At 37.4% G+C, this 19,952-nt stretch overlaps 1 protein-coding gene across 1 annotated transcript in view; it reads left to right on the plus strand.

Moving 5' to 3' along the window:
- The window catches only part of ADGRV1 (adhesion G protein-coupled receptor V1), a 290,872-nt gene that overhangs the window by 26,512 nt on the left and 244,408 nt on the right, over positions 1–19,952 (plus strand). The window contains 9 exon segments of the mRNA XM_037372734.1: positions 865–1,041; positions 2,094–2,317; positions 12,675–12,801; positions 12,884–13,069; positions 13,984–14,164; positions 14,782–14,945; positions 15,592–15,715; positions 16,099–16,365; positions 18,352–18,478. Of these exon segments, the coding sequence (XP_037228631.1) occupies positions 865–1,041; positions 2,094–2,317; positions 12,675–12,801; positions 12,884–13,069; positions 13,984–14,164; positions 14,782–14,945; positions 15,592–15,715; positions 16,099–16,365; positions 18,352–18,478 (1,577 nt within the window).

A 19,952-nucleotide genomic window follows, 5' to 3' on the forward strand; every position in this document is an offset into this window, starting at 1 on the left:
TAAGGCCACTTCCCCGTCCTCCAATAAAACCTTCATATATGATAACATCTGATAACTCCAAGCCAAAAACATTCTTGTGGGAATTAAAAGGTGGTTGTCATTGGTGGTTCATGCACTAGCGGAATGTTTGCAGAAATATATGCAAATCAGTTATGGATACAGTTATTATAATGATGCATGTAGACAGAATCACATGGTATAAGTTGTATTTGAAAGAAATATTTAAACAGGCAAGTCCTGCTTTCCTTACTGTGTCAGTACTGCTGCTGGGTTTAGTGACTGACATCTCTTTTTCAAAGAAAGGGTAAATGTTTTCCTATTTCTTAGTATAAATAAAAATCAGAAATATGTTAACACAAGAGGAGAATACAGTTTTGAAATACTGTACTGATTTTCAATTCTGAGTGCAATTCTAATGTATTAGTTATTACAAACAGTGAAGTCCTTAAAGTTGTATGACAGAGGAAAGAAGATTGGATCATTCTTTGGCTTCTGGTTCGAGTGACTTCAGCAGATCTTTATCAATGCATGACACAAAAAATGAAGTTTGAATGATACCTGGGCCACTTGTCAAATCAATACTGTTATTCATAGGTCTAGTAATGAATCAACCGATGTAGAAGATTCGTTGTCCCACTACATACATTTAGCTGTGTATACAAACATGATTTGTCTGAGAGGTATACCATTCTGCTGCCAGATATGCACTTAATTTCTTTGATGCAACATCTTATACATTTTCATTGCCTGTAAGAGAAATTTCTTCTGGAGATATTTTGCTCCCTGTGTATGGAACTTATTCTGAAATGTCAGAATTGGTACTAAGGCTTTTGTTTCTCAATTTTTTCTTTCTTTTTCCTACAGCTGGAAAAAGTTGAGCTGGTGGATAGAATTCCTCTAGTCCCACCTCTGAGTCCTAGATTAGGCGAGATTCGAAATATTTCTCTGAGGATCACTCCAGATATTGCAAATGGAGAAATAGGCTTTACTAGTAATCTTCCAATTATTATTTCTGAGCCAGAAGATTCCCCCGCTACAGTGGTAAGTAAACCTTTTTATATTGTCCCTTTGTATGGTAAAAGCAAAGTTTGCTATATTCAGGATAAAATTGGAAGTTAATGTGAGAAAAGTCCTTCCTCTAAAGTACTGCCTGATCCCAAATATTCCCCTGCTTAAAACACAAACAAACAACAACCCCCACCTCCACCCCCAAAACCCCACATGCTTGTAAAATTAAGGTCTGAAATAGTATTAGTCATTATCAGAAAAATGAGGTTGATCTTTGCTTTCTCTGTAAACATCTACAACTGATTAGGTCTTGATGTTCACACAGAAGATACTGCAGACAGATTTAATCTGTCTCACCCACGACAAAGGTAGTAACGTAAAGTGGGACTGATATCGCTTCTAAATTTCCTCAAAATCTCTGTGCATCTTATAGTCGACTGACTTACATGCAAACAAAAAATTTGGCTCACTGGGTGTGTTTTCCAACAATTACACTTTTTAGCTTTCTAGGAACCCAAAGGAGTATTTTCAAAAGCATTGCCATCCATCTGAGTGCTGTAGTCCCAGCTGAAGAAACATTTAAAAAATTTTTTTTTTCATACATTTTCCCTTTTTTCTCTGGTTGTCTTCACTGAAATTTTCCCACAAATCCTGAATCAGATAACTTGTTTCTGATTCTCAGATTAAAACTGCTAATTTCCTTAAGCAGAGTACAGGTCGTCACTGTACTATAACAACCAAAGTAAAATTATGGTAGTCATATCTAAAACCTAGCTTGTGTCTTGGTGGGGTGGGCACTGATTATATCAGTCATACCAGGCTTTTTGTGTTCATAGTTGCTTAGTGATTTGTCATATTAATGATCTGCCCTCTCCACTAAGTATACAACTGATAAATGGTTAAAAGGATAAGATTCAATACATATTTTTGTTCATATACTGTCTTTGATTTCATGTCTTATACATCAGTATGAATAAAAAACCAAGCTGGATATTTCGAGGTTCATACTCAAATAGCAATTTGAAAGGGAGTAATTGTTTCTGTATATAGTTTTACAAATCACAACAAACTCATGTGTTTCATAGGTTTCCATTGCATTGCATCGAGATGGGACTGATGGTCAAGCAACCGTGTTTTGGAGTTTGAAACCCTCTGGTGTCAATCAAAAGGCAGTAACACATGATGATATAAGTCCTTTTAATGGCTCTGTTGTTTTCTTATCTGGGCAAAGTGATACCACAATCAACATTACTATTAAAGCTGATGATATACCTGAAATGAATGAAACTGTGTTATTAACTTTGGACAGGTATTGTACCCTAATCTTTATACATATGTATCAGTTGAAATACTCAATTTATATATAACAAATTAGCACAGTATTAATTAGGTTGCGTTGGCTGTATTGGGTCGATAAGTGCCTGAAGGAATATGAGGTCCTTTGTTCAGACTGTGTATGGATTCTTCTTTGACTGGAGATCAATGTAAGAACCTGTGTTGTATTTATCATTTATATGACTTAGTTTCGTTTATATTTTGATGAAAATAATGTATGCTATTTAGAACGTTACTTCTGCTTTGATCTTTAGTTATAGCACATAACACATATCTTTTCAGAAAAGTAATATTTAGTGAGATAATGAAGAAAACTGTAGTGAAGTGTAGAAAGCAATAACTGTTTCAGTCCAAAATAGGATTATAGCTATGTGTCATTGCAGAATTAGATCAGATTTTTATTTGTTTGACCTATGCGTTCCATATTGCTTGCTCTTAATAATTAGATACTTCCATCACAACTCCTGGGTTCCAAAATGGCCCAGTGTGACCACTACCACACACTTCAGCTATAAAGAGAGCAATAGTGTTTCTGAAGCACAGTGTTGTAGTCTCCCTTTTGTGTGAGATCGGGATTATAGGATAATTAAGGCTGTGAGGGACCTTCAGGAGATACTATTATCTGCATGTGAACACTACTCTGAATACTTGAATTAGTTCATATCCAGGAATGTATTCTCTTTTTGATTTACTAGCAGGAGAATCTTGGCTATGTATTCTGTCCTGCTTACAACAACTCAGTTGCATATATAGTTTAGAAATAGCCTCACTTCCACTACCTCCTGTTAGTCTAAGGTCCATTTTCCCACTTTTTCTGGGAACATACTAATAGGTGCCTGCCAGCTTCCACATCCACATTGAACATCTACTACTTACACCGTCCTTACCTCATGCAGAAGTGTTCTTGGCCTACATAGGAAGTGCAGACTAGCCCTTGAGAACTTCAACACTGGACACCCATGTTGATTACATACTAGCAAACCAGCAACCAGCTGTTCAAGCTGTTGCTGATGCTGTTTTGGAAAGCCTGCTTTTTGAACATCATTCTGTCACACAGGGAAAGATGTTACTCCACTGCAGGGTTGTCCAGCTTCTGTAGAAGCTGGCTGGTGGATGCATCTACTGCAGAATGAGTTACTTCATTCTACCTTGGCTACCCACTGCCTTGAAAACACAGTCCTGTTCAAGACAAAAACAAATGGAGAGTACTGCAAGAGTTCTCTGCTTACCGTCCTGTGGATGAAACTGGTTTGTCTCAAGGAATTGATTAGAGTCTCTGGCACAAAGCAGGAAACTCAGATTAGAAATGGTGATAGAAGTTGTGAAGAAGTTATGTAAGGTGGCCAGAAAATAAAATTGGAAGGTTAGGAAACAAGCAAGCAGAGGAAGTAGAAAGCATAAAATACTAAATGTTTAAGTTCTGACAGCTCTCCAGAGGTGTGTAACTAGAGCTTCCTGGCACTTATTCTGAGTAGTAACCCTAGACTGTGCCTTGAAAATGGCGGTGCAGTAAGGATTGAACTGGCAGTTGAACAAACGTAACCACTGTTCTGCTTTTACTGTGTGTAGTGGGAGTAGTAGGTTCTGCTGATCATGAAGTGGTTGGTAAAAAGTGTGCCAGCAGTAAGCAGCTTTCCCACACTTGGCAATGTCAGAGGGTGAAGCAAGGGACAGGTGGTCTGGCCTGGAAAAAGAAGTAAAAACGAAGAGGAGGTAAAATCTGAACTTTTCTTTAGACATGGATAGTCTCGCTAAAGGCTATGAGTGAAATTTGGCAACTTGAACATTAGCAGAAGCCAAGAATGAGATGACTGCAAAGATATCCATTCAGTACTGGAGATGACTCTTCAAATCAAGGTTGAAGGATACTGGCAGGGTTATGTGTGTAACCTTGTGGTATTGCTTTCTGCATAGTTTGTGTTTTCTGGATGAACAGAAGATGTTAGTTTCCAAGGCTGGCAGCCAGCACCTCACAGCAGTAGTGAATTAGCATGAAAACAAAGATGCACTGTGCTGTGGATGTGCTTGTACTGTTCTATAAATTTAGCATAAGTCAGTAGCAAAATAGAGCATGTAAGAACTTTAATGAAACTATAGACATAGAACTATGTTCATAAGCATTCTATTTATTGCAATTAGTAATAGCATGGGTAAAATAATAAAAATAATTAGTTCTAACAAGGATGTATTATTTACAACTCAGCGGTGTTGTTAAGGCACTTTACATTTTAAACAAGCTTTGATTGCATCCATAACTATAAAATACACTTTCTAAGCCATTAAAAATAATATTTTCCTTCCTTGCTTTATGGCCTCTGTCCATAGGCCATAGATACTAAAAATAACTCTGAATACTGTCCAGAAAATGAAGGCCAGTGTATTTAATGAAGAATATGCTTCCTAAGAAAACAAATGAGTAATAAAGAAGCAAGACAATCCTGTACCTGCTGAAGCTTCTTCGTGTTTTCTTTTTTTAGGAGCAGCTTCAGGTTGAATGACTGCCCATATCTAAATAGGCCTGAATGGAGACCAAACATAAATAAAGCCAGATGTCTGTAGTGAAATCTGTATGAGAAAAAAAAGGCCTTGGTCTTCTTGAATGTAGGTGGAACAGGCCATGGAAACTGTGTGTATGCTTTGTGAAAGCATATATACATACTAGGGCTGTTCATTTTACCTGGTAAGCACAAACAGAACCCAGCTTCTTAAAAATCTGATTTTTTTTTTTTTCCTTCTGCACAACGTGTTCTCCTACTGGCAGTTGTCACCCTGTCAGTAAGCCAGGACCTCCAGGGCACACGGGTTGTGTTTGCACTCTTAAATGAATGGTACTGAGAGTGAGAACTTAGGGACTTCAGGGTCTGGGAACAGCAGTACACTGATAGGTTTATTTTTATTTGTGAAAGTGCTAATCCATGAATAGGTGACTGTTTAAATAGTCCTTATGCTCAATTTTTGAGTCATGACTCATATAATTTAGGATGCCAGAACAGATTCACGTATGTCTGTTGTGACCTAAATCTCATCTGCTATATATAACAAAGCAAAATCGAAGCAATGTAACATGGGATTTTCTATATTCTGGTGGTTTCTGTGATGCAAGACACATTTCCATAGGCTGAAATTCTGTCTTGAGTAGACTTAGAAAATAGATTTTTAAAAAATTCAGAATGTAAAACATAGGTTTAACTGTTTAATTGTGAAATGTCTGGGAGTTTTTAAACATCCTTGTGCTTAAGAGGATACTTCATGACAAAAAGTTAGCAAATCATATGTCACGTGAAAAGCGGGGCAAGGCAGGGGGGAATCCTCCCAACCCCAGGTGTTGGAACTGTCTGTTAGTGCCCCAGGAAAGCCAAGACCCTTGTGCCCCACCGGTCTGTCAGCGCCCCGTTACAAGGACCCTTCACTGACCAGTCCCACTGGATCGAAAGGCAATTCGACTGCCTTGTTCAGGGAGACACACCAGCCGCACCAGGGGGACCTCTCAGCAGGTCTGCCCACTTTATATGAATGTGTTACCCGCTGCCAGCAACTGCTAGTGCCCACAAACGATTAATACTAACAGTTTACGGAATAACACTCTTTATTATAAAATTGTGACAAGTTAAGATTCATGATTGGCGGTGATGGGGACTGTCTGATTGAAATGATATACTACTAAACTATATACAACCAAAACCTTAATTACTAATGTCAGCTAGAATGAGTTAGTTATTTAGCATACATAAGTCACAGTTCTTACCCAATAGGCATCCCTATCGGGGGAGAAGACAGGTTCAGCCTGTCGCCTGACCCCAGAAGTTATGACGGAATGTTACCCCCCTCATCTGTCCACTTTTTATACTTCATAGTACATTGCATATTCATTATGATACACAATATTGGTTAGAAGTTTCTTGCTTCTAATGCAAATTAGTATGCATCCTCAGACAGCACCACTGAAGTTCTCTGCTGACTACACATGCTCCTCAAGCGGGGTTTTGCCCTCTTTCAGGAATGCTACTTGAGTTGGAGGTTGTGATCTCCCACTATCACTATTATCTTTGTCCTATTTTCAACTAATTTTCTGTTGATGTCAGTGGATTGCAACACCTTATCCTGTTTCCTCTCATAGCCAGAACTTTCCTCACTTGAAGGCTTCTTTCTGTGTAACTTAGGTAATGGTGCTCTTTTCACTATCTGTTCTCATGCTCCCCAAGGCTGACTCCCTTGGTTAGAAGTCCCTTCATTCATAACAACTTTAGAGTGGGTCAGATTGACCTAGCTTTGTGAGCACTGAACCAGAGTTGAGTAATCCGGGAGTTTACACAACTCCCTGGACTTATTTCATTCCAGGACCAGTCCATTTCCATCACATTTAGGTGGAGCTTGGGTGACTCCAGTCATGTGTATTGTTGTTACTAACTGGTATTGTGTGCCCAGCGAGGTGTAGTAGTACCTTGTAGGCAGGTAGCTTTGAGATGGAGCTGTGTGTTAGTGTTACGATGATTTTTTTTCATCTAAGGAAAGTAATTTTGCCGCAATGGTTGGCTCAGCCACAGACATCTCATGGATCCTTCGTGTGACAACCGCTGTGCAGCTGATCAGCTGTGTGGTGCCATCGAGTTCCTGTTCCTGCAGGGAGCACAACAGAGCCTGGCCGTGGGGTCTCCACTCCGCTCCATCCTCCAATCACTCCCATCAGCATGTGCTGAGCTGGCAGGCTGTGTTGCTTAGGGAACTGTGAGGATGTAGACTCCGTGCATGCCAACCACCCTGAGGGTAACAGCTGTATTTTACCCTAAAAAAGCTTTCTGTAATACTATGCTTCTGTTAGGACCCAGATTTTCTCTAATTCCTCCCCCAAGGTGATTTTCCCACATCACAGAAGGACTATTTAAAGCACTGCATACTATGTATGGTCCTTGACTCAAGGCTCAAGTAATGTTCATGTATTGGGGGTTGCTCTCTGCACACTTGCATGCACAGAAACACTAATACACTGTTTAATGGAGCTGGGATTTTCCCCTAACTAGGTGATTTCCTGTAGTTAGCATCTGTTTCAAAACTATTTATCTTTGTTACTATTTTTAGTAATTTTTCCGTTAAGTAACATGTGATGCTATATAAATTAACTCTTTCTTTGTAAAATATTGGCTTTTTCTTCAGGGGTTTGGTCAGACTTTGTTTTGATGGGGAAAAAGTTATTTGAAAATAGTAGCAGAATATTAAAATAAGTGCTACTGGACACCTACTGCTATCTTTTATTTCTTTTCAAAATAATAGCACCATATATCTCCTGCTATGAGTAACAAAATTTAAAATATCCTCCAAAATCAAATAATTTGTGGATTAAAACTGGAGAGAAGGTGTTCCCTCTGATGAAAAGCACTGTGGAAAATAATGTAGCAAATCCTATTTTAATACTGTTCTTTAAAGCTAGGTCCTGCCACTAATTAAATCAGTAGATAATTCTGTGAAAATTGAAGAAGGGGTGAACACTGACTGCAAATCTAGGAAGCAAAGTGAGTAACATTCCACAGGCAATCCGAACGTGCCTTTTCTGAGATACCTATATAGAAAAGAAAGTTTTTTAGGGAAGTGAGTAATAGCAATGCAGGTTCAGGGTTACAGTTCAGTTTCTCAGGTGCCTTTTGAAACGTTCACTTTCTGCAGAAGTCCAATTCTTGGTCCAGAGCAATCAAATTTGACCACGTTGGATCTCTTAATAATTATTATTTTATTTGCAGTGGTGTTTAGTTCATAACAACATTGAAATTGCCATGTTACTTTAAACTCGGTCAAGCGTCTTCTTTCTGCTATTTTGTAGCAGTACGCTTTTAAAAAAGGGCAAGAAACATTTTGAAGCTTGAGTTAAATTGTCCTAATTAATCTGTAGCTCTTGCTAAATAATTTATTTTATTTTTTTTTAAGGAAAGAATTTCCCTACTGACAGGTCATTTCCCATGAGATTTGTTGTATGGGAAGTGGTTTTTTTACAGCTGTTTAATCACAGAAAACACAGTTACACTGTTTGAGATTGTGTTTCTTACATTAGCATCATAAACACTGCCAGCACTGGTCCTCTGTGATAAAATGAATCTTCATGTCCACAGACAGCCATTTTACAGAAAAAGTTAAGCTGAGGAGAAAGACAGGGAAGTGGCTTTCCCAGTGAGAGTGACCTCCTTACTCCTGGTCAAGTGGTCTTTCTAGTAGCTGAAGATCCTTGGTATGGCTAAGCAATTGTGTTCAAGGAGCTGTTTTAACTTTTTTCATTACTTCCGAATGCCCCCACAAGGGCAAACCATGAGTTTGTGAGGTTCTGAATAGCCATTTTTATTCTGTTTCCTCACCGCTATTACAGGAGTGCCTAAAGAGTTGGTTTCACATACAAGTTCTGAAACTGGACTGGACTGACCCTGTGCTCTCCATGGCAGTTTAGACATCTTTACTCTGTGATGAAAGGACTGTACATGAATGCTGGACATTGTCAGGGCATGTAGCAAGAGCTGATGGCTGGTGGCCTGCAGGCAGTGTGGTGGTGTAGAGCCAGAAGTCCAGCCTGATGACACAGCTGGATAGGCAGGGGCCCATCCCACTGCCCCTAGCGATGCAGGAGAGCAGGATGGAGCAGGTTACAGGGGGCAACCTGGAGTCCAGGGCATCAGGCAAGGTCATGGTGGTGGGGCAGGTCAAGCCAGGAGCACATACCAGGTTTAGGCTGGATGATGGTCACTGGGGTCAGGCACAGCCCAGCAATTAGCAGGCAGGGCCACAGCGAGGAGACAAATCCAAAGTCAAGCCAGAAGGTCACCTGGTGCATCCTGGTCCGGGGATGCATGAGAGTTTGTATGTGTGTACCTTAGGCTGTAGACACGAGGGATCCGATTGTGTACATGGTTCGTTGCTCATGTAACAGCAGCTGGCAGTTAAAAGCCTAAGCCTAGGTGTTTCTACTCCATTTTTGCACAGGCTGTTTTATGCCTTTTTTGAATAGTAACCAATATTCACTATGTCAGAGTAGAGAGAGCAATCTGGCCAGTCAGGCAGAGAAAACATGGTCAGATCAGTCGGCCAGCCAATCATTGATCCTAGTGTTGAAAATAGGACTTGGGTGGAGAAATCTCCAGAACAATGGTTTCCTTTAGCAGTGGATGGGCTGAAGCTACACAGTTGCTTTCTGACCTGCAGGTTCTCTAGATGCTGATCTGACTTACACTGTGGCTGTTTAAAAGTAATGAAGTATTTCCAGTCTTAGTCCTTTCAAAGAACACCTGGAGATGCACAAGGTGCACACCTCATGCTACTTTGTGAATTGTTTCATTTCTCTTACCCTCTGGATTTCTGCAGTGCTGCCATTGTGCGTGACAATTTAATATAAGACTGTAGTACTAATCACCTTAACAGAGGACTGTTTTTGTCTGTGCCGTGTTTGGACTCATGCAGTGTAACTTCATGAAGCTGAAAGATTGTATTTCTGGCACACCCTTTCTCTTTTGGTGATTATGTCTTAACTACTTAAGCTTGTACATATGTACAAAGACCTTACTTAACGTAATAGTTCATTTGTATTGTCTGTTGAAAATTGTATTATCAACAGCTTAATGATATAATTGAATTTCAGCATTGGAATTTTCCCCATGAGCTTTTCGTTGTATTAATGCTTTGATGGTTCTGGAACACTTTTGCATACGTTTCTGAAGGAAGGGAGAATGCCTTAATAGATAGTATTTAAGATCTAGCTTCACTGGAAATCAATGAGAAATTTCTATTAATTCAGATCTCCTATTTAGAAAAATGTAGCCGCAAGTGTATTTGCTTTATTTTCTCAGACTTTTGAATGAACTCTTATCTCTGTTGAATACTGAACCTGAGTTCTTTATGAGATTAGTGAAGTCAGAATTTCGCTTTGTAAATGCTGTGATAATCTGTTTATGGTATTTTGATGGGAAGTGCAGGTTTATATTTAACATATATTTATTTTAGATTAAGAAAGTCAAATTGTGTGATTGCCATTGTAGAATAATACTGCCCTTTCATCTGATTTGATATGGTAGTTTTGTTATAGGTGCTTGGCCAAAACAGAATCAATTAAGAGGTTACCAAATACTCTTTTCTTATTCTTGTATTTTTGTATAATTTTGTGTTGGTGTTTTACTTTGGTAATCTGGTTAACTGAAAAATTGTCAAAAATGAAATTTGATGTAATTTTGTGCCAAAATAGTTTTTTATATGTATCTGTTATAGGTCCCACTGTGCTTATCTCTTTTTATTATTACTTTGGCAGGTTGATGAAATATCATGGAAACATGTAGATTTTTTTTTTTTTTTTTTTTTATGAAGGTCTGTTTATAAATGTGGGCTGCTGATGCAGTTGTGAGCAGGCACAGAGGTTGGCAGTAAATGAGCCCTTGGACAAGGGCTTGGTAGGGTGTACGATGAATGGGTCTTGACATCCTGAATTGGTCATGGGGTCATTTCTCCTAAGTGGGAGTTGCCCACTTGCTAGCATTTGTCAGCAAGAGAATGCCAAGCAAGTAGTGTTCCCATAAAATGAACATTATAAGAATTTGGAAAGGAAAAAGGAAGCTTTGTGGGTTGTTTGTTTGTTTGTTTTGTAATTATTATTATTCTTTTCTAAAGTTATTAGTATTGAAATTCTAGCAAGTGGCACTTTCCTTCCCCCATCCCCTTTTTCTTTCTTTCTGTGTTGACAGGGTAGAGACAGAAAGGTTTGTCGTGTATTTTGGGTAAGTGCAGTCAACTGCGGTTTGTCTTCAGTGAAGCAATGCTTTGTTTTACAAGTGATTGATTTGGACAGAATCTCAATAATTTCTTTTTCTCTCAGGGATCACATCTTCTGCATCTCTTCGGACAATGCATGCTTGCCCTTTTGTGTTTAATTTGATGGCACGGGGTTCTGGCTTGAAGGCATTTCTTTATTTAGGATTTGTGAATGATTAAAGTTATGAATGCATGGCTCAGTGTGTATTTGAGCATTTTCTGCAATAATGGATTAGTTGTTTGAAACTGCAAGAAATACGATTTGCCCCAACTGAATGACTGAGTTCACTAGAATTTTAGAGAAGTATTCTGTGATCAAAGATGAGCAGTTACCTTGCTTTTGAATAGCTTACATTTAGTTTATGTTAAACAGACATAATTCTGTCTGCTGACATATTTTTCAAATATGCAAAAAAATGACATGTTACCCTTTTAATAGATATTTCCTTGTAACCTCCCTGTAGACTTCACTACAAGATACATTGCTATTTATTTTTTTATGTGTGGGCTTTCCAGTTGTTTATGGAATGTTTGTGGAAACAGTTCTGGAACTGATTTCAAATATTGGATTATAGCACATCACATGTCTTTCTACATGAAACAGTGTTTCAGGAAGTCTGGGTTGTAGTACAGTGCAACCATAAAAATATTTACAGTATGTTGGACCAAAAGTACATTGACATTTTCTTCCAGGAAACATGGGAGATGTACAGGAATCTGAGCACATAAACCACCATGTAATAAACCATATCCAAACCATCAATCTGAACGTGCATTCCTGATGCATCCTTCAGTAGTAGGAAGTCAACGCAAGAAATGTGCAAGGTTTCCTTCTGTTGTCAGATACAGCCTGTTCATGTCCATGATTAAGTCCAGGATGGTGTAGCTCTAGCTGAGGGAGGGAAATCCTCCACCAAGAGGAGCTTTATTTGATGATGCCTACACCATTCACCATATGCTTTTAGGCAGCAGGTTTGTGAGTAAGGGAGGAGCAAGGGAACAAGTCGGAGCTACTCAGAGTAGGTCCAACACTTACTAGAGCCTGACTGGGATCCTACAAGTAGTATCCACATCTTACAGAAAGCAGGTGAGGATGAAATCCACAATATTGAGGGGCAAGTCTCTTCCTATTTGAAGCAATATTAATTTTTACAGAAAACGGTAAGAATGTGTCGTTGTCAATGAAATTGCTATTTGTTTAAGTGATTTTGTATTGTCCTTTACATTTTGATCCAAATACAAAGTAATACTGAACATAACTCTTAACTTTTTACTGCACAATTCTGTTCTTTTTCTGTGTGTTGTGTGCATGTGTGACTGAAAATCACCAACTATGAAAACTAACCAGAAAACAAGTTTACTTCAGAAGCAAAGTTTGGTTTTTTTACAAATAGATAAAATGTACTAATGGGTTGTTCTTAATTTATTTTATTCTTTGCAGATAATTGTTTTCATAATTTATTCTTAAAATTCATCAGTATTCTGATGTTCATCACACCAGTGTAGATTTACTTCCCAAACACAATTGCCACTCAAAAAACCTTCTTGCCTTCCTTTCTCAGGGTCAGTGTGGAAAATCAAATACTGAAATATGGGTTTACTACTTGTGAAATCATTATTTTGGAAAATGATGATCCAGGAGGAGTGTTTGAATTTTCTCCCTCTTCCAGAGGTCCCTACAGTATCAAGGTAGCTATGAGTAACTTCTCTTAATCGTTATGGATAACTTAAAGCAGAACACTAAAAAAGGCTGGATTCTCGTTTTCTGCAGGAAGGGGAGTCTGTCGAACTGCAGATTGTCCGCAGTAGAGGAAGTCTTCTCAGACAGTTTCTACACTACACTGTAGAGCCAAGAGACAATAATGAGTTTTATGGAAGCACAGGAATTCTGGAGTTCAAGCCTGGTGAAAGAGAAATCATAATTACTCTTCTGACAAGGATGGATGGGATTCCAGAGGTAAAATTTACTATTTTTCCTCTTCAAATTCTGTTCACAGACATATTAGTTTGTCATTTATTAAAATGTAGACATATATCTAGGAGCATAACAGGTGTGTCATGTATTTTCTCCAGAATGTCTTCCCAGCCTCTAAACCAGGGGTGCCTGGATAAATAGGTGTCTTTGGGTTGAGTAGTTCTCAGTGGTCTTTTTTTTTCTTTTCTGTGAAATGAAAAAGTTATGCTTTGAATCCATGTAGGTTTTTAGCATCTGTGACACTCTGTAGCATAGAGTGCCATTGTTTAGTTGCCCTCTGTGTGAAAAACCACTTTCTTTTTATTTCTTTTCTAGTAATCCCTGCTAGTTTCACTTAGTGCTCCCTGATCTGGACTAATATTTGCAATATAGATACATAGGTGCAATACTTGTTTTAATGTCCCTTGAAGCATTACCTGTGAGCTCTTTTCAGAAAATATATGAACTAAAAAGTCCCATTAGATTAATAAAGCAAGCTGATACATTCTTTTTAAATTAGTTTGGTGTTGGTGCTTTAAAAATCTTTTCTTTCCCTGTTACAAAGCCAGAAACATTAATAAATCTTATGGAAAACTTAAACTTTCAGGGAGCATTACAAATACATTTGTACTAGTGAATCGATGTGATTCTGAGTTAAGTACACAAAATAAGCCCTTGCCTACAATAATGCTTGATTTTTTAGGAAACAGTCCTATCAGAGATAAACATTTCTAATGATTTTTTTGTTTTGATGGCAATGTACAAACACATTGTGCATGTGGAAAGCATGTGTGATTTCCTTTTGCTTAAATTTGTATCTCTTTCTGCCTGGCTAGGGATTGTGGATGTTTGGCCATTTGTTTTGAATGTGGATACTGAATATGTCTTTCTATTCTGACTGAGTTTCCCTTTTCTAGCTGGATGAGATGTACACTGTAGTACTCAGTGGCTACACTGAAATGCCAGGCAAGCTGGGGAATGCCACAAGGGTCAATATAACCATTCTGAAGAATGATGATCCACATGGTGTCATTCAGTTTCTACCTGATGAACTAACCGTAACGATAAAAGAAAGTAAAGGAGAAATAATCTATGCTGGTAATTCTTTTTTTTTTTTTTTGAGTTACTGCTTTATCTGCTGTCTGCCCCTGCAAGGCTTCTTTTCCCCATTTCACCTTTCTATGACAATGTCTGACAAGTCTCCACTCCGGAGTTTCCAGAGTGGTACAGTGCCAGCATGATGAGCAGTGGAGACTGAAGTGGAAAAGGATTGGCCTGGAAAGCCAGAGGGATCAATCCAGTAAAAAAATGGCTAGAGAATATTCCAGACAGGAGGGACAGAGTATTGCTGTATGTGCAAAGTGCAACCTGGAGGTAGTAGCTCTGCTTGTGGAGCATGAAGGATAGGGTGCTATGTGAGAGGCAAATAGAGCTAAATGTTCATATGGGTGACTTCAATTTATCTATGTCTATTCAATTATTAAGTACATGTACAGACAAAAAATAACAAATTTGAGCAAGTTTGAACTGCTTTAATGGTCTGTCTTTATGTGTCCTTTGATGTAGTGCTTTCATATATTATTTGTTTTGCAAGAAGTGGATTTGCTTATTATTTCCTTTCCTTTTTCTTTGTTTCAGCTTTGCTGACCTTTTTGTTTTTTATTTATGTTCTTCTGAAGATGTACAGTGACTGTATATGTTTGTATTTTTTATAGCTGCTTACAGAGTTATGAGAAACCAGGGAAACTATGGCAATGTTAGTGTGTCTTGGGTTGTTGACCCAGCATGTACCAATGACATCTATCCAGAACAAGGGACTGTTCTCTTTGATAATCTGGAGTTTTCAAAAAATATCACCATTTACTCTCTGCCAGATGAGGTAAACATTTTTACAGTGTTTTTGTGTGAATATATGGGACAAAGAGCAAATGCTAAAACATTATAGTTTAAGGAGAAAGAAGGAATGTCTGTTTTTTAAGAGCCTGTTAAGTATTTGTAGGAAAAGTCAAAATACTTGGGTAAAACTGAGATTACTTCAGCAAATCATAAAAGAATTTGAGTGCATACCTATAAACAAAAGAAGTTAGAAGCCGAGCATAGTTCGATGTGGTTAAATTATAGAAAAGTTAATTTGATTAAACACCTTGTTTTGATAGCAGGAATCTTACTTTTTTTTTTTTAAATGCTGATATAATTGAATCAATTTAAGAAAGAATGAGAACAATTAATAATAAATAAAACTGTAAAAATAAATTACATGTATCAGAAGCAGGAAGTTGCAAGATAACTTTTGGATCATCTGTACAACAGCAAAGATAAGAGGACTTATTTACAAGGATTTTTGACTGATGATGATTTCTGTGTAAGTGAACTGTCATTTGTTACCTGCCTCAACACATTTAAGGATCAATAAATAAAAAACAACACTCAGAAATCTCTGCTTTGTTAATCCCCTCAACTGTTCATTGTAATTTCTTCACTGTTTTGTGTGCCAGAAATTAATTTTGTAATACTTTCTCTTTCAGATACCTGAAGAGATGGAAGTATTCATCATCAGTTTATTCAATGCTACTGGTGGAGCTAGGCTGGGCAATATAACCAGTGCAATTTTACAGATTACAAGGAATGATGATCCCATTTATTTTGCAGGTTGGGTGTTACTGTTTCTAAATGTGGAATATGTATACTATCCCAAACAGATTTTATTCACAGACCAGATCATCAAGAAAACCTAAAACCAATGGAGCTAGTATAAAATATTCATGTTATTGTTGTGTTGAATTTCTATTTATTTCCTTCAGAACCTTCTCTTATTTTATTTCATTATTCTCTTTGTTCATGCTTGTTGAGATTGGTTAGATGGCTAAGTACAACAATATTCTTTTGTACACAGAAGTATTTCCATGCCTTTACCACGTACACCTTCTACCTCACTGAGGAGAAGGATCCTCTTGGGTAGGGTTAAGAAAATAGTCCACATGTGAGGAGCTCAGGCTTGAACTCAGGTAGATTTGTTGCTTGTGTATTTACAGAACCTCTGTCAGTGAGCGTTAAAGAAGGAAGTGTTGCAAATTTTACAGTCCTGAGGAATGGATCGGCTGATGTTGCTGTTGCTGTCCAGTATATTACTGTTAATGGAGATGCAACAGCTGAAGAGGGAGACTTTGTTCCCAGTGGAAAGAGCAGTTTCATTTTGTTTGATGTTGGAGAAAGAGAACAGAACTTATCTGTGTATATTAATGATGATGATACCCCCGAAACAGATGAAACATTTTATATCTTCCTTTTGAACTCTACAGGTAAAAGTAATGATTTTATGGATGTTTAATAACTCTTTTCTTATTTTTTTCTGCAATTTTTTACCACCTTGGTCTTATCATAAAGCAATCTATAAATGCCAAGTATGAATAAGGTTTGCTTCAACATTTCTATAAAATTACTGTATACAGTGTATGTGGATTTTCGTTTTGAATTGTTTAATTGGAAACACAAATCAAATGATATAGCTGAAACCTTTCCTGCAAAAACAACCAAAACAACTGGAGTGAAAGTCTCTTTTCAAATGGAAATGATTGAGATTAGAGGGGGTTTTGACTGACTACAGAAACACAAAGCTAAAGAATGTTAGTACTGCAACATTTTTAGGGAAAGAGGGATTCTTTTAGATTTTTTGCCGTGCTCCAGTGCCATACACAGCTGCCTGTTTTTTGTAAAAACAGAGAACTGCCTCATTTTAGAGGGCAACCATGTAAATTGGTATGTTTTCATTTTTGTAGGACTGCAACATATGCATACTTTTTTTTTTCAGTCTGACATTATAGTTTTACAAGGTTTAATCTACAGAAATAGAGTGTCTTAAAAAGGACCCAATGTACCACTAGTAAAAAATGGGTTTATTATCTTAGAAATAGCATCGCCTTTTTTTAAAAAAAAATACCTACCAGGGATTCTATTCAAGATGAGGAAACAAAAAATTAGATTTCTTCATTTAGACATGCATACTAAGTGTCTTAGCTCATTACAGTCTTTAATGAACTAGTCTTCACAGTCAGTGAGACTAAGAGAGTACTTCAGGTCACATGAAAGTGGGCACCATGTGGCTGGTCTATGAATTGCTCACAAGACTTCCTTGATCTTGAACTGCATCTGCCCTTGACATTGGTAACAGGCAGTCAGAGAATTATAGGGCATTTTTTAGCAATTGATTGAGTATAAGGTAGCTTACGTGTTTCCTGAGGTCTCAGCTAGCATTCACTCTGGTACCCAAGTCTCTTACAGACATCAACCATATGGAGATGTTTGGACAAAGACATTCTTTTCCATTCTTAAATTTTCAGTGATCTCTTCCTACTCTCTTGAGGAGCTACTGGTATTTGCTCTTATCACTCTGTTATAGGATGGTTTTCCTCCTGGCACACTAGTGCTACAAGAATGGCTAGCTGCAGACTTTCTTTGCCTCTAAAAGGAGGATCATCTTATTGTGCAACCTTTCTAGAATCACTAAGAATACAGAATATTTCTATACACATGTCTGAATACAAAGATACTTATTTTAATTCCATGAACTGTTGCATATACTGGCCTTGATTGTTACCTCACTTTTGAAAATTATGTTGGACTGTTTTAACTCAGGGAAAATACAGCTAGAGATCTATGAAAAAGTGATAAAAACATTGTTTACTTTTGGAACAAAAGCTAGTCTAATGCTCTTAAAAAGGGTGAAAAATGGGATGGAGGTGGATACGTAATGTACATCTGCGAACATAAGAAGGGTGTTAGTATGTCCCTACAGTGCTAACATACATACAGAAATCCTGCTAGCTTCCACTTTGACTTCACAGGTATCTTAGATTTTTTCCTTTCAGATAGGCTGTGATATGGGTATGAATAAACTCTAATTCTTAGTTTCTGTTTAGTTAAAGTGCAGTATTTCTATTCTAGAGCTAAAGGAGAGCCGGGATCTCAGAATATATATATTTTTCTTTTGACTTTACCAATCAATCAAACATGATCATACAATCCTTTCTGATCACAATCACATCTTCTCTGGTCATGTCACATATATTTCTTCCTGAAAATCTTAGGTCTTGCTCTTTGCATGAGATGCTACTTAAGAATTTTTGCTTTGATTTGCTTGTTACCGATTATGTCAAATACTGGTTTTCACTGATTTTTATGTAATTCATTACTTTGGATAAAAGGTGTGAGAAGGAAACATTTTCAGTTTTAGAGTTACCACCATTTCTGATTCCTGTTTTGAAAAAATGAATCATCCTCTCTTTTAGGGGATACTGTTGTCTTCAAGGCTGGAGTGGCTACAGTTATTATTGAAGCAAATGATGATCCTAATGGAATTTTCTCCTTGGAACCTTTACAGAAGGCAGTGGAAGAAGGCAAAAGTAACAATTTTCTGTAGGTAACTTTTAAATAATACTTTTGCACTTCTTTTGTACTCATGTATGTGCTTTGATCTAATTCCATACAAATTTGCATTGATAAAAATGTATTAAAGAAAAACAGCTTTGCCAAATTTGGAATTAATTGTAAACATATTGAAGACATCAACTCTTATATTATCAAGTAGACTGTGCATATTAAAATTTATACAGAAATTCGTGTTAAAATTAAATAAATAAGACTATACATTGATGTTTTGTTATTTCTCAGTAGACAGAAGAATCTAGATGATTGAGCAGAATATAACTTAGAGTAACAGAGAAGTAAAAACACTTTTCAAAATACAGCTAAATACGGCTGTGTGGTTGTTAATTTCTTTTTGTACCCTACTTTGAAGCCTTCCCCTACAACCAACCTATATTACTGTATTTCTGTTAGTTGTTTTTCTTCTATCTGTTAATTACAGGTGGAAGTCTATACTCAAAGTCCAGATGTGACTGTCTTCTAGACTGAAAATACTCTTCCCTAGTCTGGTTGCTGAAAATGTTTTCCATCCATCCACTGGGATATATTCAGGAATGGGAAGGGTTAGGAAATGAATTTGTCTTGTTATGTTCTATAACATCAGGATGGGATTATAATTTGGCAAAAATACTGGTTTTTCATTAAGAAACCTCTAGACAGGTTATAAAGAGAAGTTAGGTCACAATAAATGTCCTAGTGTAAACAGTTGGGGAAGAGGATCTTTTCACATTTGTTTAATTATCTTTTATGTCTTTTTATTGGATTTTTTTTTGGTTTCTTTTAAGGCCTTGAAGCAGGTGCCTATGACTGTGAATTAGGTCTTTATGCTTGTGTTACACAGCTAAAAAATGAAAATTCTTGAGAAAAGCAGATACTAAAAATATTGTGTGTTTGCTTCTGGTATGCTACTTTTTGAGGTTTTATTGGGCCTTTTTAATTTTATTTGCAGGATACATTTGAATTTATGGTGTGAAGAATGGTGATTTGGATGAATTAAACATGTTTATATACAGGTGCTTTATGGAATTGTGTAATACCAAGATCACCCACATTTAAGGACCTTGCTCAGTCCTCACTTATGAAATCTAATTACTAGGGAGCTGACTCTTCTGTATCCTCAGGGCTTTGGCTACCATGTTGTACGTAACAAAAGGGTCAGGGTAGCATATGAACTAAACACTGAGAACAGCTATGAGGGTACTGAGCTTTAGAGGAAGTAACTGGAGTTACTGCAACAGTGCTACACAGCTGGGGTAGCGTGCCCTGGTTAATGGCAAAAAGAAGAAACCTTTGGAAGCAGAAACAACATAATGATGTTGGTGTGCCTAGACTAGTTTTGCTGAATGAATTTTTCAGCCTATTGTAATCCCTTTGTACAGCATTTTATTTTACCGTGCAAACAGAAGCATGCCTTTTGTATGTAAAGCACACTTTGTTGATAAAGGCGCTGTATGCTTCAGTTCAT

Source organism: Falco rusticolus, chromosome Z (assembly GCF_015220075.1).
Source record: "Falco rusticolus isolate bFalRus1 chromosome Z, bFalRus1.pri, whole genome shotgun sequence".
Classification (NCBI taxonomy): domain Eukaryota; kingdom Metazoa; phylum Chordata; class Aves; order Falconiformes; family Falconidae; genus Falco; species Falco rusticolus.